This window comes from Bos taurus, chromosome 22 (assembly GCF_002263795.3).
Source record: "Bos taurus isolate L1 Dominette 01449 registration number 42190680 breed Hereford chromosome 22, ARS-UCD2.0, whole genome shotgun sequence".
NCBI classification, from domain to species: Eukaryota; Metazoa; Chordata; class Mammalia; order Artiodactyla; family Bovidae; genus Bos; species Bos taurus.
Genome location: NC_037349.1, coordinates 50,910,206 through 50,933,414, shown reverse-complemented (window position 1 = coordinate 50,933,414; position 23,209 = coordinate 50,910,206). Strand labels below are relative to the sequence as shown.

The following is a 23,209-nucleotide window of genomic DNA, read 5'->3' as shown; positions in this document are numbered from 1 at the left end:
CCAACATGTGTATAAAATAATTTTATAATTGCTAGGCCCATATTTGAGCCTGCTGTCACTCAAAAAGAAAATGTTTTTTCAAAAAAAAAAAAAAGAAAATGTTTTTTCAGTCTTACATAAAGTTGTATCTTTAGTCATATATTTATGCAAATAATCTGGTTTAGTTTTTTTTTTTTTAAACAAACAAATTTTTATCATATTTAAGACACTCGGGGTTTTTTTGGCTGCACTGCATAGCTTGTGGGATCTTAATTTCCTGACCAGGGATTGAACTCAGGCCCTTGGCAGTGAAAGTTCAGAGTCCCTAACCACTGGACCTCTAGGGAATTCCCTTAAAAGGTCATTTTTAATTTTAAATATGGGGGGGGGGGGGGACTGCTATTGCACATATCATATACCACAAACCATATCTCAGCAACTTGTACCAGTAGAAATTTATAATAAGATTTTTAGGACTACTTGAATAAACAAAAACAAAAACCCCTTCAAATAGGAAAAAAAAATTTTTTAAGGAAAAAATGAGGTTTACTCTACCTACACAAATAACTTGAATTAAAATCGTAGACCTGTGTGAGAAAGGGAACCACACATAAAACGTAGCCTAACAAGTTAGCCAAAATGTAGATACACAGAAAAAAAATACGATTTTTACCGAAAGAGCATTGATAATTATTACTCAATTATTATATCAACTGCTGATCAAGCTAAGATTCCATGAGCTGTATATACAATTAATTTTTATGCAGGAGTTCCCTGAGACCTCAGAATTAGTTCAAAGATTCTTTCAGGGTAAAAAAAGATTGAGGAAAACTATTTTAGAGTTTACTTTCTTCCTTAGGAAGGCTCTTCACAACCTAAAAACCACAAAAAGTTTCTATACTGCCCTTTCACAATTCATTGCTTTCTTTTTATCTGACTCTTTAACCCACCTGGACCTAATTTGTATTATGAAAGATATCCAACTTTATTTCCAAAAGAGGAGTAGATGCCTTACTCTACTAATAGAATATATCTTTTCCTCACTGATCAGCAGAGCCATTTTCATCCTATACCTGGTAGCTACTCATTATGTATACCGACACATAAACGTGCTTTGAAGTCCTTGGTGAAGTTCCAGCTTCTCAGGTTAGGGGACCCTAAGAACTGCTCTATCTTTCGTAAAAGTTTCCTCCTACATGAATTCCTCTATCACCTGATGCTGTTTGCTTCCTCTCTTGTGGCAATTTCTTAGATTTAGTGGATTTAAAAAAAAAATCATTCCCTATTATTTTTATTTAAGTATCAGATCAGTCACTCAGTCGTGTCCGACTCTGCGACCCCATGAATCGCAGCACGCCAGGCCTGCCTGTCCATCACCAACTCCTGGAGTTCACTCAGACTCACATCCATCGAGTCAGTGATGCCATCCAGCCATCTCATCCTCTGTCGTCCCCTTCTCCTCCTGCCCCCAATCCCTCCCAGCATCAGAGTCTTTTCCAATGAGTCAGCTCTTCGCATGAGGTAGCCAAAGTACTGGAGTTTCAGCTTTAGCATCATTCCTTCCAAAGAAATCCCAGGGCTGATCTCCTTCAGAATGGACTGGTTGGATCTCCGTGCACTCCAAGGGACTCTCAAGAGTCTTCTCCAACACCACAGTTCAAAAGCATCAATTCTTCAGCGCTCAGCCTTCTTCACAGTCCAACTCTCACATCCATACATGACCACAGGAAAAACCATAACCTTGACTAGACGAACCTTTGTTGGCAAAGTAATGTCTCTGCGTTTGAATATACTATCTAGGTTGGATAGCTACTATATAATTTTATAAGATACAGGTGTACAATATAGTGACTCGCAATTTCTAAAAGTTGTTTTAGTTAGATTTCTGATGGCATTTTTTTTTTCCAGCACGGATAGAAAAAAAATTTTTAAGTATCTCTGTAGTCACTAAGAATGGGAAAATCTGAGTCCATGATATTGGAACCTATCTCATGGATTTATTATTGTACTTCTTCATCCATTTACAAGAGCTTTGGGTTACAATGATGATGCTAATAGGTGATCTCAATTAGCCATCTTGAATATAAAGTCTCAAAAAACACATTAAAGTCAAATTCCAAACTATTTTAATCTTATGAAAAAGATCCAAGCTATAGATAACAGAATAATTTTTTTTTATAATAATTTCTTAAACCGAAAAGTCAGCCTTCTCTTTTTACTTTTCCTGTATCCTTCCTTTCTCATAAAGATCAGAATTAACAACTTCATCCCTCCATGTGCCAGATGTTTTCCTGCTATCTCTTTCAGTCTCACTGAATGGTACTATCCCTACCAACACATAAAAAAACTAGAACTGAGAAGATTAAGATCATATCAACAAATAAGAGGTCAGGTCAAATTCAAGCCCAGGAATGTAACTCCAGAGCTCAGGTCCTTCCAATACACCCACTTACTTTGCTAAGGAGCAAAGTCTTCTATCTTACCAAACACACCTCTTCACACTCGGCCTCTCCATCATGTTCCACGTCCTTTCCTATTCTCCTGGTAGAAATCATCGAGGGCAAAGTGATATGCAACCACAGTAGAAAGTAGCAAGAAAGCAGCATTTGTAACTGGAGGAGACTTTCAGTTTCATGTGTGGAAGTGTTAGTCAGTTCACATAAGGACTCCCTAAAGAAGACAACTTGTATCTTCTCAATAAATGTATTAAGTTTCTTCTTCTTCAGTAAGCTTACTATCAATTAGCATTATCTCTTGAGGCTTATATCAAATGCAGGCCTAGAAATCTACAGGTGACCTGAGTCATGGAACTATACAACTAAATGAAGGTCACTAAAATATAATAGCCTTTCCATTAAAAAAAAAAAGTTTAAAATATTCTACTTTTAGTAATGAGCTAAGATGAGCCCTCCTATATTCCTGGTCGGCTCAGGGTGACACAGACAAGAAGGGAAGCTTTGGTCACATGCCGTTGGGACATATCCAAATCCAGTCCCAGAAGACCTCTTCATGTCTGTACTGCTCAGTTCTCCAAAGCAAATGGTAAGTTCAGTTTACAGAAGTGACAAATATTTTTAGTGTTAACGATGAAAGCCCTCGTGTAAAATAATATGTTTTGAAAAATGGAATATTCTTCTTAGTGAAAATAACCTGACATTTGTATACAGATGTGATGCTCTACTAACCAAAAACCTAATGGCAAATTCCATTCAATAGGATGCACCTCAACAGTGATCTCCCCTTTACCTGAACCTGCTGTGGCTGTTGAACCTGGATCTGCTGTTCTGGCTGGGTTTGAGGCTGAACACTCGTGGTGACTGGACAGGCAAGTTCAAGCAAAGACCCGGCCACTTCGGTGCTGTCTGTGTAAATGCAGTTCCCACCCTGCTGGTACACCATGGTAGTGGTGGCTGTCTGCTGGAACTCCTGAAGGGCTTCTGGCCCCTTAGAGGCTAGCGAGTCCAGAAATTCCTTCATCCTGTGTTGCGGGACAGACCGCGCCTTCACTCGGATGTATTCTTCAAAGGAGATGGTGTTCTCCAGAGAATTATTCATATTGCAGAGTCCTCAGGGTTCCTAGGAATAAAACAAATGAACAGAAGTCAAAACTATGCCATGGTTTTAACATACTGAAATGCACAGAGCAACCATTCTAGCATTGGATTGGAAATATTCAGGGCAGCTGCATACATAAGGAATCCGAAGTACAATTTTATTAAATAACCTTTTTTTTTTCCCAATTATTGGCATCTGAAATTTGTTTCCATTAACATTTCTTAAATCAAACTATCACACTGAAAACAAAAAACAAAAGCATTTGTCACAGTACTGGATGAAATGGGCTGAAAACACATACTCCACCCATCACTTGGCCAGGCCAATCCCATCTTCTCTGCAGAATCAAGCACTAGACAGTGAAAGCCATAGGCAACACTACTCTGTAACCATCAGAAGACTCCAAGGAAGGTAGGAGCTGGGATTCCTACCAATATGTTCTAGTTCCACTGCCAACCATGTTTTACACTGAAGGGACACGTATGCCACCTAGCTGTGGCATGACCCTAGACACAAGGGATGTGTTCATCTCCCCCACTCCCCCAAACACCACAAAACCTCATTTTGCTATCAACTGCTCACACTCTTTTGTTGCATAGCTTACTGGTTAAGAGCATGGATTTTGGAGCCAAACTTCTTGGGTTTAAAACCCAGCTCAAACTCTCCTTTGCTGTGTTATCTTGGACAAGTCAGTTAACTTTGGTTTTGTCTATAAAAGAGGGATTAAAATAATATTTGCACCATAGACATGAGGATTAAATATGTGTAACGCACTTACAAAAGTACCTGACATATAGACAGTGCCATATAAATATTAACTAATACTACTTAAATAAGTAGGAGACGGAAGTTGAATAGTACCTTAAGTAACTAGGTTACTTCTAAAACTCAGAAATCGATTTTGCAAGTTTTTCATCAGGGTGTTTACCTTAAGGTACAAGGGTGGATAATAGCCCTCAAGCAGCTGGGGGACAACCACTATCTATCCGTGAATGCTGAGTGTCCTGTACGCTTTCATACCATTCTCGCTTGACCACTACCACCTCCCAAACAAAAGCAATGAAAGGGTATGAAAGTAACACAAACCAAGTGAGTCTCTTTGCCCAAAAAAAGACTCTCGGTCAATCTCAAATATCTAAAAAAGTGATTTGTTCCCTTGAGCCATCAGACTAGAAATATCAGTCTTTCACTGCCCGGATGCTGTCTTCTGTTAACAGATACAAAGTGGGTGGGTAATCCTCTCATTATTATCTTCCACCTGGCTCTAAACTCTAGTAGACAAGACTGTATCCTGGTCCTCTCTGAATGGCTGACACACGTAGGTACTTATCTGTTGCATCTGGAATTCAGTGTGGAACAAGAAGGATTATGACTCTCTGTTCCTGTGACATGTATAACTTACAACAATAAAATTTTCTGCTTTTCCCTAGTAAATGGTTAATCTATACCTTGAAGGGAAAAAAAAAACCACCATATATTCAGGGCAAGAGACCAAAGGAAAAATATGATCCGTACTCCTATTAATTTCCTGACACTGGTAATACTTCTGTGGGATGCTGTTTAAGTATATAGTATACAAATTATATTCAGGTACATTCAAACAGAACAGACCCCAGCAAGAAATCTTTTATTATGAGACCCATAATACATTGCAAATGTATTTCTCCATAAATAAAGAATACTATATATACCTTATCCTGTCTAAGATGCCTAGACCACTACTCTCAGGGAAGCCTCCACACAACAGGAGTTAGGAAACCCCAAGCACAACAGAGTACAGAAAATGCCAAGTACAGGTCAGGGGAGTGAAAGGTGAAGCTGTTGCTGATGGCCTCTTATCTTTTGAAACTTAACTCCTATCTGTCCCTTTCTCATCTCTTCTAACCACCTCTCCTGCCCAGGTCTCCCTTCTCTCTGATGCAGAGACTCTCAGTTATCTTTCCCAGAACAGAAAATTAGGAGGTCTGCTACGAGACTTCAAGATTAAGCTATCAATAATGCCCATGGCACATAAAACAGGGGCAGCATCAGGGTTTCCCAGGTGGTGCAGCAGTAAAGAACCACCTGCCAGTGCAGGAGACTTTAGAAACATGGGTTTGATCCCTGCGTTGGGAAGATGCCTTGGAGGAGGGCATGGCAACCCATTCCAGTACTTCTGCCTGGAGTATCCCATGGACAGAGGAGCCTGGAAGGCTATAGTCCATTGGGTGGCAGAGCATCAGACCCAACTAAAGCAATGGCATGCACGCACTCAAGGCCAAGCACTTCATATTCAGAGCAGGCCACTCCAGCACAGGTGACCCACAGTCACTAACCACATTGGCATAGACTGTGTCAAAGCTTCCCTCTGATAAGAGCATCATAACTGAAACTTCCTTCTTAAGGAAGCATCTCTCATACTATAGATCTAATAACATTACAAAGTTCACAGTATGTGACCCTAATACTCAAGTACATACAACCTTCTGCTCAAAAAGGGATAAAGGAGAGAATTGTGTGAACCACCATTTACCAGTTCTTTACTATGCCGGTACATATTTCAGTTTTTCACCTCCATTACAGAAGACCAGCAGGGGGCAACTGAAATTTACACTTCTCCAAATTCATTTTTTTCAATAATTAGTTGTATTCCTGTAAAATTCTTAAGAGATGGCTTGAAATGTGAAGATTGTCTGTGCTAGAATGGTAGCTATTGTTTCAAGCAATTTTTTAAGAAGTATAGAAAATCAGGCAAAAAAAAACCTTTTCTTGCTTCAAATCTGGGAGAAGGTAAGTATGAACAAGCACAAAGAAACAGAGTAAGTTAACTTTACAGAATCGGAAACCTTCACACAAATACTGCTTGGTAAAGGTAGTCCACAGAATCTTCTGAGTGACCTTGTTTCCCTTCACTCTTTCAAGTTTCAGTAATCAAGGAGGCTTAAACCTCATCTGAAGTCTGACATTAAGTACAAGCAGAATTATACCAACTCTTCTTCCCAGAATCAAGCTTTCTTCAGTTTTCAGTGTAGAATTCCACCTAGTTTTGTTTCCTATTTTTTGTCTTTGTTTTTGTGAAAGTGAAAGTGAAGTCGCTCAGTCCCATCCGACTCTGTGCAACCCCATGGACTGCAGCACCCCAGGCTTCTCTGTCCATGGATTTTCCAGGCAAAAGTACCGGAGTGGGTTGCCAACCCAGGAATCGAACCCGGTCTCCCACACTGCAGGCAGACGCTTTAGCGGGGAGGGTTAAAGTAACACACCTATTGTTTTTAAAAAAACTGCTCAAATAGTACAGGAAGGTATAAAATGAAAAGTAAAACCAGCTAAGTATGCTATGACCTCTGCTTCCTGATCTATGAATTTTAAACACTCATCTATCCTCTAGGAAAGGTAAGTTTAGGGCATTTAAAACACCTTCCTCTCACTAATCCCTGCCAGCCATATTTTAGTTTTTGTCACGATCAGTTTCACCACAAGAATAGTCCAAATATAAATGTATTCCCTAAGCAGGACAGCAAATAAAACACTCATCTCTCAGAAAGAATGGGATAAAACCTTGGAAAAGTATCTGCTATAAAGCCTCAAAGTTCATTCTTTAATTTTCCATCAAAAAAAGAGAAAACACCAACAGTTTTAATTAGGAAAAATTCTATAAAACTTAGAAAATGTTGATAAAGGTTCATACACAAGTTCATTATATTCTTCTCTGTTCTTATGAAAATATTTGAAATAGCCTATGACAAAATCACCTTTTGTTTTATAGCCAGCCATGTATTTTAAGTAGCTGAGACTGTCAAGTATAAAACCCTCTGCAGTGCTTCAAGCTTAGAGTCTATCGTTGGCTCTAAGCAGAAGCCATTACTTGCAATTCCCATTGCTTTTTCCTTTCACTAAGCTCCCAGCAAGTTCTTCACTGGCTATACAAGTGCACAGAATCATGTGAGAACCACTAAATCAGAGGAAGCTAAAGAATATTAACAAATAATGGATTCGATGCAGAACTTAAAAATTATATAATGGAAAAGTCCAATTTGAAACAACATTTCAATCTGCTCATTTATACACAAGGCTTCATTTCTTGTCCTTTTAACCTGCTCACTTGGCATTATCTACCAGACCAACACATCCCAATAATGAAAGTACACTAAGTCAGCATTTGACCTGATACAAAAGTACTGCTTAGAAGGGGGTTGAGAAAAAGGCTTCAGAAATACATTTAAATATTTGAGACCAGACAGTGATTAAAAACAACACTGAGATAAATTAAGGAAATTCTCAATAGGAGTGATATTTCTTTGTTTTTATGCTCAGAAAAAGTCTACCTTTACCATAAACTTATTCACCTACAATTTTTAAATTTATAGTATATCTTTTATCAAATGCTTTGATTTAGAATTTCTTTTGCATCTGAGGTAAAACTCTAAGTTTATTTTTTTCAAAGACCCAACAACTTGTCCCTGTATCATTTACTAAATTACTGAAATTTCTTTGCCCAATGATTTAAAATGCAACTCTGATTATACACCAAATTCATATAAAGGTCTGTTTGTTTCCAAGCTTTTTGTTGATTCAGCAGATCTTTCTGTAACATAGTAACTTTAAAAAAAATTTTTTTAAGCATGTTAATACCTACAAGATCTACTTTCCCACAACCAAAATGTGTGGTTTCAAACTAAAAAAATGTAATGACACAGAAAGTACATTATGTGTGAAAAAGAAGGCTAATACAATTGTATTTATATATCCTGGTATGGCTTAATTACATACCTAAGAAGAAAAACTGGCATAACAGCAGCTATGCCTGGGTGGTGTGGAATAACGGAAGACTTAAATTTCTTCCTGTTTAATACACTCCTGCATTTTCCACAACTTGTATTAAATTAAAAAAAGTTAAAAAAATAATCCTTTTTGTACAGTGGTTATACCACAGTAAGAGACACACGAAACAATTTTGGTTGATCATAGTTTGATTCCCACCGCCCCTCAAAATCTGGAACTCTGAAAGACAAAACCATCAAGCTACATAAGTCTGCATAATAATGAAGACTGTTCGCTTCAAGATGTTGCTCACAAGATACAAAAGGCTGAGCCCTGGTAACAGAGAAAGAAAAATGGATAAACTTAATGAAACTACAACTTATAACTCCCAGAGAAACAAGATTCTTAATTAGCTTCAAGGCAAAGACTTAAGTGAGGAGCAATAAATAAACTGATTAACTAAAATAGTTCTGAAAAACATGAAGCTGGAGGGTTAGTTGAGTACTCTCAATTTTTGGAAGTGAGAAATGAAGGGGGAAACACTCTGCAGCTCTTTGAGGTACAGTCTGTAACTAAGCATTTGCTTCTGAATGAATACTTTAAGTACAGCTGCTTTGCAAAACAATAAACAGATGAACCAACCCCCCACCAACAGACCCAGGAAATTTTCCCTATAACCACACATATTTTTATGGGTTATTTCCCCTATACTTCCTTCTACAAGAACTAAGAGCAGGTCGTCAGTATACCACAGTAATCATCATTCCAATTACTTTACCTCTAGTCCACAAGAGGAAAAAGTCACTCCAAAGCAACAATTCTACATTTCTGTTTGCTGATTTTTTTTTTTTTTTTTTTTTCTATTTAGGTACCACGGGAAGGCCTACGTGCTCAGGGGAATCACCCCTTCTTGAGTGCCCTCAAATCTGATAGCTCTTCCTGGCTCCCCCATGCAGCTCTGCAGAGTGGGTCTTGAACATGTGATGAACTAAGAGAAGACGCTCAGAGCTGCCTCAGAGCCCTCCTCTTCCTATTTACCCAATGGTCGTGCTTCTGGGCTCCCTCTCAAGGTTCACATCTACTAGCAATGGATCCTGATAGCTTAGTTCTGGTTTGAAGAACACATTCCAAAGGAAAAAAAAATCAATTTCCATTTTAAGGAGTCAAGAGTCACAGTCACATTTGTCCTAATTAACAACTAAGGAATCATTTCAAAGAAGGAAATTGGGAGACACTGTTCTATTCTTAAAGATATCAACCCACCATAGGGTTTGTGATAGAAATTAGCCCATTAGGACATTCACTAGACAGAGAAGCTCCTCATTTAGGGGTATTTTCACTATGGATCTAGTTTTGGACAACACACTTTCAACCAGGAACTTAAATTCACATTCCTACCAACGACTGATGAAATGTAAACTGGTACAACTGTTTGCATTATCTAAATGAAGCTGAAAATATGACCCAGCAATTCTATCCCTACATGTACATGACACACACCCATACAAAGGTACATAAACAAGAATGTTCATAACAGTATTGTTAACAGCCCCAAACTGGAGGGAATCTACATGTCTACCAATAATAGAATGAATAAATTATGGTTTGTTCGAACAGCAGACTACTACACAGAAATGGGAATGAATGAACCACAGCTGCACACAATGCTGAAAGATACAAAGCACAAGCACAATGCTAAAAGATACAAACAGCATGACTCCATTTATATAAAATTCAAAATTAAATAAAACTATGTTGTCGAGGGATACAAAGGTAGTAAAAAGAAAAACAAAGAACAGGATTATCACAGAAATCAGAATAGTAACTGTCCCTAGGGAGTGAGAAGCTATAACCAAGAAAGGACTCATGAAAGGTTCAAAAGTGGCGGCATTATTCTATTTCTTGAAGAGGTGCTAGTTACACAGTGGTTCACTTTAAAATTTTTCACTAGATTGTACACAGACCAACTGAATTAATATGTATAGACAGATATTTCACATACACATGCCAAAAAAAGAGCTTTCTGACACAGCCTAGCAGCTCTACATACAGTTGTGCACTAGCCTAAAGTGTGACACCAAAGGACCATTCTTGTTCCCTTTTCAGCAAAGCAAGGGGTTAATCTATCATTTCTTCATGCACTTACAATTAGAAAGCACAATGCAATGTGACAGGAAAAAACTAGCTAAGCATTTAAGTGAAGCCTGGACTTAAAACATCTGGAACAAAATGCAGGGCACCTACCTATAATGAAATGGAAAAGAACAGGAGTTCACCTAACATTTGAAGCAAAGAAATAAAAGACCATTACAGAGAGAGGCTGGCCATTTAAAAAGTATACAAGCAAGATGCATGGCACATCAAAGACAAACTAGTATTTGATTCAACTTAAAGAAGGCATGCAAGCCTGAAGGAAGAAATCACTGATTCTGAAGTTGTCATGATGGAGGACAGCCACACCCAAAGCCCCTTAACTTTGGTTACCTTTTGGAGCAATTCAAATTTACATGAAACTTCAATCACTATTTGATCTTTTCTTTAAAATAGCAACATATGTGGAAAGGGGCTGTGGAAAGGCAGAGGTTCGTGGAGACACACTAATTATGCATCACAGAGGAGTGGAAGTAGGACATCTTGTAATGGGGAAATTTTAGCTAATGAGCTTATGGAAAAGTATTATCTACAGACACCAATTTAAAATGCAGACTTCAAACGTTAATGGTTAAAAATTTCAGAAAAAGTAGTCTTAAATGGTATATTAATATTTTTAAGTGTATCCTAGATAAACTTGCTGCTTGTCTTTGAAACATTCTGATCCTTTGAAAAGGTGATGCCTTGTCATGCTAAAGCCTGAAAGTTGCACTGACATAGTTTAAGAGGAAAAAACTGTTCAAGCAGCAAACTGGCTGGATTCGAAGATGCAGTTCTCCCACATACTCAATTTTCTAGCACCAAGTCGTTTCTGGCAGACAGCACCCAGAATGATTGGCAGGATTTGTAATGTTTCAATATTATCAGGAAAAAAACTGCACACATATTCCCAGCATATGAATAATTTTAACTCACCAGTCACCATGGTGCATACATTTCTGCTGCTTGTCCTGAGTTCTTAAGACTTGTAACATTCTGAAGAAGACAGAACAAAGAAGTCCTTCCATCCCCAGCCTCTTTTCAAATTTTAACTTGTTCTTAAGATAATAACGTATATTAGGAAAAACTACCCCCATCATTTTCAAGTTTGATTGCTAATTTTAGTTCCTCTTAGCTTCTTTTCCCTTAAATTTAATGAAGCAAGACTGTAAAACATAAACTAGCAGATAGTCCGACTTAGAAAAAAGAAGTGTCTATTTCTCTGAACAAACCTAGATTTTCCCTGAAACCAGAACACAGTAAAGGGATTTTTAAAAAAACAAAAAACAAAAAAAAACGCTGAAAAGGACTGAAATCCTAAAGTGAAATCAAAAGCGACTTTTCCAGGTAGATTTCAGGAATTTCTGCTGAGGATCTTTGGAATTACGAAAGAAGGCAAAACACTGACTCGGGTTGTTCAATTCTGTTCTGGGCAACTTTTTGGCTGAGCAATAGCGGGCCCTTTAACCTAAGAGAGTACAAGTAAGCCCCTCCCAACCACACAGAGGAAAAGGCTGCATTTCAGGATTTAAAGCGGCATTTTAGAGCTCGGGTAGTTTTCACAGCGTCCACAGAAGCGGATCCCCTTCCGGAGCGCACAGAGGTGACGTGTAAGAATTGCGCTTTAATGAAGAATTACTTTCTAATAACAAGAAAACAGGTATCACTGACGGGCCTTCTAGGATTTGCCTTCCCTTTCCAACACAAAGCATCAAAACAAGGTGAGAAAAGTCGAGGGGTTTCGCTGCCCTCAGACAAACAGCGATCGGTTTCAGAATCAGGGTAGCACCCTCCAAGCACCCACCCCGCACATGGGCCTCGGGACACCGCATTCTGAAGAGTACCAGCAATCTCGCCCACTTCGCTGAGGAGCGGGGCCGCAAGCTAGCCCGCAAAGCAGGTTGGTTTCTCCTCAGGCCTAGGCCCCGGCGATCCGGGGACGTCACCTGAGCTGCAAGGGTCCAACCCACAACCTTCTTTAAACTGCAAGCCGCCCGTCCGCCCGCCGCCCCTCCCCGCAGCTGGGGTGTCTTGCGCGCCGTCGCACCGGTGCCGCCACCCAACAGCACGGCGCGCGCCTGCCCGCGACCCTCGACTTCTGGGCGCGCGCCCCAGGAAGCCGCAGCGGCCCACGGGCTGCAGCTCCAGGAGCCGAGATATCCGGGCCGGGAACGCGCACGTCAGCGGCCACGCGCACCGGGAGGGCCGCACAGCGCGCGCGCGCCCGAGCGTATAAACAGGCCCGGACGCGCGCGCCCACCAGCGCGCATTCGCGCGCCGCGCCCACCCGAATCCCCGGGCCGCCCCTCCCCCACCCAGGGGGCGGGGGCGCGCGAGCCCAGGGACGTTCTCGGCTCCGGAGCCGCCCCGAGGTCTCCTGGGCCCAGCGGCAGCGGCCCGCCCGCCCCCGCCCGCCGTTGTGTCGGGTGGGCCCGCTGTCTCAGGCCCGCAACCCCGCTGCATCCCTGCCCCCACTGGAGTCCTCACCCGGCGACGTCGCCGCCGCCGCCACCGCCGCCGTTCTACCCGCCGGCCCCGCCGCACCGCTCGGGGCCCCGGTTCTGCCGTCGCCGCTCCAAGACCGACAGGATTTTCCCCTCACAGCTCCCTGGGCGCCATCTTACATTCAACCCTCACAGCCAATGAGTGCCGAAAGCCTCTCTCGCGATAATTGGTGCGTCGAATCCCGCGAGAATTAAGGCTGCCTCCTGGCCAGACTTAAAGGGAACGCTTCTGCCGAGGAGAGAGGCCGAGCGTAGGGCTGCAGTAGCGGCGAGAGCCTGGGGTGTAGGGCGGAGCGTCCCCGCCCTCAGACGCCCCTCCACGTGGGGCGGAGCCAGGGCCGGAGATCGGCCTAGCCTTGGAGCCAGGGCAGGCCGGGGCTTGAAGCTCAGTCTCAGGACCCTTCTGCCGCCTGCCTGGGCCTCCTTAGCGCAGCCTCACGCGGTGCGGAGAGCGGCCTCTTACTTAAGGTGGCCCCCACAACCTCTGACCTAGGCCCAGCGCCTCCAGCCGCTCAACCCACCTGGGAAGACCCAGGTCACTCTCCTCCAGGACCCCCTAGCATCTGGGACCCACGCCTCACCCTCCATCTGCTGTCATCCTAATTGAACCTTCCGCAGCCCAGTCCACCTTAAAGCGGGCCTCGGGTAGTCTGGTGTTTGTATACAGCGAAAATGTGGAGGGTGTTAAAGCTGCAGGCACATGCGGGCCTCACCAGTAGCCCACACTGCCCCAGAGGGTAACAGACTGCCATATACTCTTTCTTAAAAAGGCCTCTGGACCTTTGCACTTGTTCCTCCTTCCTGGCAAACCCCTAGTCTTTTGAGGTTCCCCTCAGGAGGCACCTCCTGAGAATAGTCTTCTGAGGCTCAGGCTGGATCAGGAACCCCGGATCAGCGTCACACAGGCCCCAGGGCCACGTCTTCTTCTGCACAATGCCTGGTCACCCTCTGTCTCCCCAACTAGATGGTGGACTTAGAAGGGCACCACACAGGTCTTCCTCATTCTGCTGTGCCTGGCACATAGTAGGTGCTCAATAGTTTTAGATGATTGGACTAGGAGCCAGACCTCTCCATCTGCCTAGGCATGCAGGCAGACACAAACCTTCTAGGTTCCTCTGACACAGGGCTTCTAACGGTGCAGCAGCATCCAGGACCCACGGTTCCCTCAGACTAGGAGCAGAAGGTACCAGTCAGGCCCAGGCCTCTCCCCCAAGTGCACCGGTGATTTCAAAGCTGTCAGTACTGCTCTGTGTGCAGTATACCTTCCCTCCACCCCACGGCATGACTCCAAGGCCCTCGGGTGCTAGGAGAGCAGAGAGATAATACACAGACTCCAGGGGATTCAGCTGTTCTTTATTGACATGGAGTCTGGGTACCCCTAGCCTCCAAAAGGATGAGGTAGGTCCACAGGACTTGCAGTTCACACTTTTCCTGGGTCCTCCTTCAGTGTGACGGTTCGGTTGAAGACAAGCTGGAGGACAGATGGGCAAGAATGACCACCAAGCCCGAACCAGGCCAGGAGGCCCGGGTGAGTCTCACCAGACACCCCACTCCAACCCTCACTTCATCCCAGAGGAGCTGAGCGCCGAAGAACTCTAGTTCTCAGTAACTTTTTGACTTTGGTTAAAGGACTGGCTGGCTCTGGGTCTCCATTTTGTAAGAATTATAACAATCCCTATGCCAGCCTATCTTGAGGAATAAGTAAGGAAGGGTTCATAGAAAATGTGCATAGCCTTAACCTCTGAGCCTATTTTCTCCTCAGTGGAACGTGGATCCCACTGCAGGTGGGGAGGATTAAGTAAGAAAATGTCAGCATAGTGCTTGGGGTAGAGAATGGCGGCTACCATCGGCATTGTGGTGGAAAGGTAGATTCAAGCACCTGTCCCTGGTTGCTGTCTGGATCCACGGAAAAGTAACCAAGGCGCTCAAATTGGAACTTGTCGAAGGGCTTTGCCAGGGCCACAGAACAGTCCACTAATGCAGCCTCCACCACTTGTAGCGAGGCCTGTGGGCAGAGAACTCAGGTGGCTATCGAGCCAGAAAGGCCCACCACCCTCACCCCATACCCCATGAGCCTACCGGGTTCAGGTCACTTAAGAATCCACCAGGCACCTCAGCAGGATCCTCGGGGTTCTTGTGCTGAAATCTGTAGCCAGAGTGAAGGTCAGACTGCACTGAGCAGCCACAGCAAGCAATGCCCATCTCATAACCTGCCCCAACCCCAGCTCTGCTCACTCACAGTCGCTCATAGAGGCGGATCTCACATGTCAGAGGCTGTGATACCCAGTGAATAAATGCCTTGGGCTTTTCACCAGCATCTGCGCGCCTGCAGGTCACCTTGAGGCTTTCCACACAGCCACTGGGGCCCTGGGAAGTCACGGGGCCTGCGATCAGACTTGGACCCTGCTACCAGGACTGCACGCTGCACCAGATCCTCACCCCAGCAGGCACTGCAGCAGGAAGCCTGCAGCTGGCTCTCACCTTGACAACATGCTGCAGCTCGATGACGTAGCCTGTATGCCTCAGGCCCACGGGCTGGCCCCATGCCAGGCGCTTATAGCCTGGCTCTGGCTCCTAGAGTTAGGAAGGTGGAGAAACACAAGAGGCTACAAAGGTCAGAAACACAAGAGGCTTCTTCCACCCCTATGTCTGGCAGAGACTGGTTTGAAGAAGGGATGATGGGTCCTCAGGACTGAGCTCAGGAGCAAACCGGACCCTTCACCCCACCCCCAACTCACCTCTTTGAAGTCCATCCTTTCAATGAAAACAGTGGATCCAAAAGGAACCTGATGGAAGCCCTTGGTCTCATCAGCTGGGAAGTTGGGCACCTGGATGTCCAAGGCCTGGCGCAGAAGTGTGAGTCACACTAGGCACTGGGATGCCCACACCCAAATCCAGGTGCACACCCCCCTCCCCCGCTCCCCCCCCCACACACACCTTGAAGGAGACTTACCTTGGTGGCAGGAAAATTGGTGATGACCACCTGTAACGGCTCCAGCACAGCCATGGCCCGAGGGGCTGTGTCATTCAGCACATCACGCACACAGGCTTCTAGCAGATGTGGTTCCATTGTGGTCTGTGCCACTGTCACTCCCACCTAGCAGGAAAGGTCAGCTTCAGTCGCAGCCATGACCACACACTGCTGTGCTCAGCCCCCAGCTGCCCACCCAGACCACTGGGCTATACCCGAGCACAGAAGTTGTTGATGGCCTCGGGCGGAAAGCCCCGGCGTCGTAAGGCTGTGAGCGTGAAGAGCCGGGGATCGTCCCAATCCCTGTGGGCAAAGAGGAGACGAGAAGGCCGTTGGCGGCACATGCTACTAGGACCGCCAACCTTTGATAAGCCAAAAAGCCACACGCACCGCACAGCGCCAGCCGCCACAAGCTGGAGAATCTTCCTCTTGGAGACGACAGCATAGTGCAGATTGAGGCGGCCGTACTCCCACTGCACGGGACAGTAGACGTCCAGCGCATTGCACAGCCAGAAGTAGGAGGAGCGTCTGGGTGGGGGCGCAGAGTCAGGGCTGGCCACCTCCAACCCAGGACAGACTGCCGGAAGGGCTGCTGGAATCCCACTGGCCCGCCCCTCCCCACCGGCCCAGCTCCCTCACCGGGCCTGGAATTCCTTGGTGCAGAGTGAGTGGGTGATGTGCTCGATGGAGTCACAGAGGCAGTGCGTGTAGTCATAGGTGGGGTAGATGCACCTGCAGGGCACAGGCAGTGGGCCCCACCATCCAGCCCCACTCTGCCCGACCCACGGCCCACCCCGCCCCCAACTCCGCAAGCCCACCCCAAGCTCCCGCTCACCAGGTGTCCCCTGTGCGGTGGTGCGGCGTGTACTTGACGCGGTAGGCCACGGGGTCCATCTTGCCATCCTCCATCACCAGCTTCATCCGCAATGTGGCCTCACCCTCAGCAAACTTGCCCTTGCGCATTGCCTGAGTGGGAACAAGGGTTCGGGATGCAACTCAGCCTGACCGCATCTCATTCCCAGCATTCTGGCCCACCCAGACCCAACTGCACCCCCAGATCCCCACCTCGAAGAGCAGCAGCGACTCCTCTATGGGACGGTCTCTCCAGGGTGAGGGCAGTGGGTTGTGGCCTTTGAGCTCCTCTCCTCGCTGGTGGCACACGTAGGCCTGATCCCTACGAGGAAGGGGTGTGAATGCCCGGCATGGCTGCACCCTGGTCAGCCTGTCTGGCTCCATACTGTGGCCTCACCTGCGGATAAGCTCCACAGCCCAGGCATACAGCTGGTCAAAATAATCGGAGGCATATGTCACCTTGTAAGGGGTGTAACCTGGGGGACAATGGGACAGTATTAGCAACCAGGCAGGAGCACCCAATGGCAAGCTGTGGCCCAGTGAGAGGCCCATGGATAATCAGTTTGGCCCAGGCCCTCCCCAGCCCATACCCAGCCAGGCCACCATGTCGTATATGGCAGTGAAGAACTTTGCTTCCTCTTTCTCAGGGTTGGTGTCATCAAAGCGCAGGAAACAGATCCCATTGTTGGCCTAGGAGAATTGCAGTATCTGTGAGCTCCCGTTATCATCAGCTCCTACGATCCAGCTCATTAAACTGGGACCTTCTCAGAGCTCACCCATGTCAGAATTGAAAATATCTTTCACTCACCTTCCTATATCTAAATGCCCTAAACAAGGCATCTCATACGAATGTGAGATACAACACAGTCTCATCCTAACTCCGAGAAGTGGCACTGGGAATTTCCCAAGATTTGAACTTACTGCCTCACCAAGATCTTTTTCTCAATGAGCCCAATTGGGTGGATTCTGAGGTATCTGTCACACATTTCTAGGTATTCCCTTCAAGGCCTCTTTCTGCTCTGGGACACTTTATGGGAGCAGCAAGAAAAGTAGGGACAGACACCCCTCTGGTACCTGCTCATGGGAGCAACAAGCAGTCATCCTGCTTGCCAGGTCCCCAGACACACTCACCTTGGCATAGCCAAAATTGAAATTGATTGCTTTGGCATGTCCAATGTGCAGGATTCCATTGGGTTCTGGCGGGAACCGGGTACGAACCTGAGATTAGGGGAATGGGAGCAGAGGAAGCAGGTCAGAGCTCAGACTATACTAAAGGATGACCCTTCCTGGGGAGGCCATCATGACAGGTAAGGTGGAGTAGCATGTAGGCAGCCCAAACCGCAGGCAAGTGATGATGGCATAGCTTGCCTGCCAATACTGCCACACACCTGTCCTCCGGTGATGTCCAGGTGCTGCTTCAGTAGATCCATGGTATGAGGAGTGGTCACATAGCCCGGGGTCTTGTAGTTCTCACCTGCCAGGGCCAGAACAAGCCTGATGACACCAGGCTACAGCCCAGGGCTTCCAACCCCAGGGACTTGGCTATAAGAATTGCTACTAAGACCCAGCAATTGGTCTAAGACCTCGGAGGCACAAGAAAAAGAACCTCTCTTACAATATTGAGAATGTCAACTGATGAAGCCATATGGAAAATAGTATGGCGGTTCCTCAAAAAACTAAAGAGAGTTGCAAAGGAAGTAACAATCTTACTTGTGGGCATGTATCCAGACAAAACTATTATTTGAAAAGATACACACACCACTACACTCAAAGCATTCAATAGCCTTGTCTTGGTTACATTTAATAGCCTTACCCTGGCTATGTTCAATAGCCAAGACATCGAAACAGCCTAGATGTCCATCACCAGATGAATGGATCAAGAGGATGTGGTACATAGATACAATGAAATATTACTCAGCTACCAGAAAGAATGAAATAATGTCATTTGCAGCAACATGGACAGGCTTGAAGAGATTGTCATATACTAAGTGAAGAAAGTCAGAAAAACAAATACCATACGATACCATATGATACCACTTACATGTGGAATCTAAATAATGACACAAACGAACATACCTACAAAACAGACTCACAGACACAGAGAACAGACTTGTGGTTTCCAAAGGAAAGGAGGGGAAAGGGAGAGAGAGAATGGGAGTCTGGCATGAGCAATGTAAACTGTAATACGTAGGATGACCAAACAACAAGGTCCTATGGGATAGCACAAGGAATTATATTCAACATCCAGTGATAAACAACAATGGGAAAGAACGTGAAAAAGAATATATAACTGAATTGGTTTGTTGTACAGCAGAAATTACTCATTATAAATCAACTATACTTAGTAAAATTGAAAAACAAGATCCAGCCCTCCACAGAGTTTTTCAATCTGCATGCTCACCAGGTTTGTGGAACTTAAGTGCCTCGCCTCGGAGCTGCTCCATCAGAGACAGGGTCTGAACAACAACCTCACCTGCAGAGAAGAAACAAGGAAAACTTATTCTCTGGATACAGCTATCACATCCAGCTCCAGGAGGTGCCTGTCAATAATATCCATATCCTGTAACCAGAACAGAACCAAGCAGTCCCCTCTTCCTCCAACCCCAGAAACAAGAGATACATAGCCAGACTCCTCAGGCCTCCTCTGGCTAGTTTCTGAGTAAAGGAAAGGAAGGAAACACCAGAAATTCCAGTCTTGCAGCAGAAGACAGACGAGTAAATGACAGCCTGAGGAGACTAGGCTGTAAGGATCCAGCAGGTGGAAAACCCAGAAATCGGGGAGCTGAATGCAACAGGAGCCTCAAGCCTCTCACCATTCTCCACCACATCCTTTGCTGTCCTTTGGTCTGTCTCTTCTGGCCGAGCCTTTGCCACCTGAGAGAAGTTCAAAAGTTGGTCAAGGTCTTAGGATTATTGGATTCAGATACCCCCTTCCCCAAACTGAAATTTCACCCTACCCTACCTCCTCCCCAGGGACCCTAGACCATGCTCAGTCCCACCTTGGGCTTCTTCTCCAGATCAGTCTCTGTCTTGGGACCCAGAAGATGGAGGACCTGAGCAGAGACCAGAGTCAGAGCTGGGACAGGACACCATGACTTGTCCCACCCACACACCCACCAAAGGGCTCCTGGGCCTATTTACCGGCACCACCTTGAAAAACCTACCTAGCCCATCCCACCTCTGCTCGTCACATGTTTCTGTGGCCTCAAATACTCTTTCCCTCCTGAGGGTCCATATTAGGCTCAGGTTAACAGAAACAGCCATTTACACAGAGGAACTGTGGGGCCAGCATCGAGATAAGCCATCTACCTCAGCCATCACCCTCCTGTGATTCTCTGCCAGCATCCTGAGATGAAGGCCACATCACCCCTATTTACAAGATGAGGAAACTGAGGTTCAGAGTAAAGCAACTCATCCCAAATTAGGCATAACCCAGGGGCCCGGGTCTTTGATTGTTCGCCAGGTGCTCCCCCCTCTACCCTAGGCACTACTATCCACCATGAGAAGAGGAACAGGCTCTCTTCCCCTCCCAGCCCTGTGTACCCCTCAGTGGACTCGACATTCTGACAGGGCCTTTGCCTGCTTCAGCTCAAAGAGGCACCCACCTGCATGTCTACTTCATGCTTGATCATTTTGCCATCTGCCCACTTGAGTGCAGCCCGAGCCTCTCCTAGAAACATGGACAGAAGGAGATGCAAAAAGGCAAAGCAGGACATTTCCCATCCTCTTTCCCAAGAAAAGGGCCTGGCTGACCTCAGAAACCAGAGCGAGACCACTTCTAAGGTGCTCCTATTCCTCCTCCCACCTCCCTCTCACTCATCCCCAGAAGAAAAGGCATGTCCAGCGAGAAGAACATAGTCCCTTGCCCTAGGCCCTGCTCACCCATCAGCAGCCCCATGCTGAAATGGTAACGCTCTACCAGGAGCTTGGCTCGGTGGCGATTTATGGCAGCCTCCACCTACAGAAAGCCAAACCGTGTGGTTCAGAAATGCTCCGGGAACCCACACTCTCACCCTGGGGTCTTCCTGATTGGAAAAGCTGAGCCACTCCTGTTCAGGGTCAGTCCTAAGGAGGTAACTGATGGCTGGGGAAAGACTCACGGCCTCTTCAATCTGTTCTGGGGTCACCACAACGCCCACACCGCATTCCTGCTCGAAGTCCTCAGTGTTGATGGGATCCAAGGGATGACTCCGCACATACTCAAGGGCAGCTGAAAAAGAGCGAACAGATTTGTGGCATCTCAGCTCCAAGAAATAAGACAAGACCCTAATCCATCCAGGAAACCCCAATAAATTTGGCTCCTGGGAAATTAAGTCGTGCCCCTCTAGAGAAGCTCTGAGGCCTCAGCAAAGAAGCATGTATTCTGAGGGAAATTCCTCATCAGACCTAGGTTTCTCTAAGTCAGTCTCACCGGAGGTGGCCCTCTCCATCTGTCAGTGCCAGGGCCTCGGTTTAGAGAACTAGTAATCTAGAGAGACACCGAGGGACTTCTCAGAAGGGACAGAAAGGGGTCTGGGCTGAGAGAAGTTTGAGGTGGAAGCGCAGGTCAGGGAGGGGTCTCACCGCTCAGCTGGGTCTCAGTGTGGATCTTCCTACTGGTTATGTAGCTCACGAGGAAAGAAAGGCGCCGAGGATCCCGGAGTCGGGAGGCCAATCCATAGAGCAGGGTCCCGGTAGCCTTGTCGATGGAGGAGCCCAGAGTCTGCTGCGCCTGGGGTCAGAGGGGTCAGAGATAAGCCCCACGCCCAGTAAGAAAAGCCTGGGCAAGACAAGGTGGGCTGCTTGGGGTTGGGACCCGACCCGGCGTTGCGCTGGGGCACAGTCGGCAGCCGGGGCCAGGGACTTAGGTTGGCACCTGGGTCGCCGCCTCGCGTAGCTGCGCGCTCAGAACCGTGTTCTTGAGCGTTTCGCGGGCCTTCTGCTCGCTCAGGCCGAGGCCAGTGAAGAGCGACAAGGAGTCCAAAGCCGCCATTGCTGGGACGCCGGAAACCGAAAGAAAACTTTGGGGCCAATCTGAACGTTGGCATTAGCCCACGGACCAATAGGAGAGCAATGCTGTCAGGGAGAGCCAATAGTGTCCTTCCTTGGCGGGAGGGGGTGGGGCTCTCTAGGGTTACTAGCTCCATTTAAAGGGCTGAGGGCGGCCTTTCCGGACGCTTCACTTCCGTCTTCGTAGTGGCGACCGGACTTTTAGGAGGTGCTTTGCCGCGGATCAGGAAACAAACATAGACATGGGCCTTTGCTCTTCGACCTTTCCCTTTCAGCCCTGGAACCCTCGTGACCATCCCAGTTCTGTTCTTGGGAATATGTGAGTCCCTATCATCTTTCTGACGTCACAGCTTTGGAGTTGTCATGGAAACAGTTGAACAAAATGAAGCCCGGGAAATCTTGTCAAAGATTCCAGAGAATGTCTGAAATGGCCCATATGATGGGCCCCACTAGTCTGGCACTTCACTTCTTCAGCACCCACCTCACCACACACCTGGCCAGGAGGGACCTCAAAACGTTCTGTGATGATTTGGTTTAAAATCTTCTCTGGGAATTCCCTGGTGATCCAGTGGTTAGGACTCTGCAGCTCACTGGTGAAGGCCTGGGTTTTCGTCCCTGGTCGGGGAACTAAGATCCCACAAACCACGCGGTGTGGCAAAAAAAAAAAGCAAAAAACAGTCATACTTAGCACCCTTACCAAACCATGCATGTCAGGAGGACCACAAGATCAGACCTTGAAATTCATATATAGGTGTTGGACAGGATGTTTTATCAAAGCTGAGATAAGGTGGGACAGAGGAGGAAACAAGGAGAATAGCCTGATAATGCAGAATCGGCAGTGGCCATAGAGCTGAGACTCAGAGAAGCCTTGTGCGGAGGCCCGGCCCGGGGAAGGGTCATGGGGCAGGCTCAGCAGCAGCAGAGCTATGGTCAGAGGGGGACAGAGCCCCTTAAGCAGTGCATCCAGCACATGCAGCCCACCAGGGTCCAGACACTTAGGGCTGCACCCAGTGAAGGCCCAGGACAATCCTGTTGCTGCCCACACCTAGCAGACCCTCCTCCAGCAGTGTGTCAGCACCAACAGCCAGCTTAGCAATTCCACTATTACTGCAGGGCCTCACACCCAGCTCTCCAGGCCCCTCTCCATGACCAGTAACCCCACGTGGTCCTTGTGCTATTATTCCAATAGAAAATAACCAACTCTGGTCACAGGGTTAGCTTTCTCCAGGAGCTCCTGCTCACCACCACCCCCTAACTCCAGCCAAGGCTGAGGGGTACTAGCAGGGCCCACATGCTGGGCTTATCGTAACACTGACCCAGGCTTGGGGGCAGGGATGGACCACTGCGGTTGCAGGGCCCTGCCCCACCCTTCCCTGCCTTACACTCTTTCTGGCTTGCTTGAACACCTGCCTATGACTACTTTGTTGCTCCCCATCCCCCTCCAGCTGGAGATACCCACTCCTAACCCTGTGCAGTTGGAGACGGAAGT

At 46.5% G+C, this 23,209-nt stretch overlaps 2 protein-coding genes across 7 annotated transcripts in view; both read right to left on the bottom strand.

The window, feature by feature from the left end:
- QRICH1 (glutamine rich 1) overlaps nucleotides 1-13,048 on the bottom strand; it is a 42,204-nt gene extending 29,156 nt beyond the window's left edge. The window contains exons 1-3 of one of the 6 annotated variants that reach the window (XM_059879604.1): nucleotides 12,892-13,048; nucleotides 11,341-11,400; nucleotides 3,226-3,555 (exon numbers count right to left, since the gene is read on the bottom strand). In XM_059879604.1, the coding sequence (XP_059735587.1) occupies nucleotides 3,226-3,534 (309 nt within the window). In that variant the 5' untranslated portion in view covers nucleotides 3,535-3,555; nucleotides 11,341-11,400; nucleotides 12,892-13,048. 6 annotated transcript variants of the gene reach the window in all.
- Nucleotides 13,049-14,240: 1,192 nt separating this feature from the next.
- On the bottom strand, nucleotides 14,241-21,726 carry QARS1 (glutaminyl-tRNA synthetase 1). Its single transcript, NM_001034468.2, has 24 exons — nucleotides 21,587-21,726; nucleotides 21,295-21,442; nucleotides 20,832-20,941; nucleotides 20,614-20,689; nucleotides 20,337-20,401; nucleotides 19,731-19,784; nucleotides 19,545-19,605; nucleotides 19,133-19,204; nucleotides 18,120-18,205; nucleotides 17,863-17,949; nucleotides 17,322-17,421; nucleotides 17,129-17,207; nucleotides 16,945-17,053; nucleotides 16,715-16,845; nucleotides 16,519-16,611; nucleotides 16,270-16,407; nucleotides 16,095-16,182; nucleotides 15,862-16,005; nucleotides 15,647-15,751; nucleotides 15,390-15,482; nucleotides 15,148-15,275; nucleotides 14,988-15,054; nucleotides 14,788-14,913; nucleotides 14,241-14,379 (listed from the first exon to the last, which is right to left on the bottom strand). Exons 1-24 carry the CDS (start codon nucleotides 21,701-21,703, stop codon nucleotides 14,329-14,331), a joined length of 2,328 nt encoding a protein of 775 aa, NP_001029640.1. The 5' UTR covers nucleotides 21,704-21,726; the 3' UTR covers nucleotides 14,241-14,328.
- Nucleotides 21,727-23,209: the final 1,483 nt, after the last annotated feature.

Coding starts and splice junctions, on each gene's coding strand:
- QARS1 (NM_001034468.2), bottom strand. CDS start 21,703: ATGGCGGCTTTGGACTCCTTGTCGCTCTTCACTGGCCTCGGCCTGAGC. Junction 20,690..20,831: donor CAGAACAGATTGAAGAGGCC/GTGAGTCTTTCC, acceptor GGCTTTCTGTAG/GTGGAGGCTGCCATAAATCG. Junction 17,422..17,862: donor TCAATTTTGGCTATGCCAAG/GTGAGTGTGTCT, acceptor CAATTCTCCTAG/GCCAACAATGGGATCTGTTT.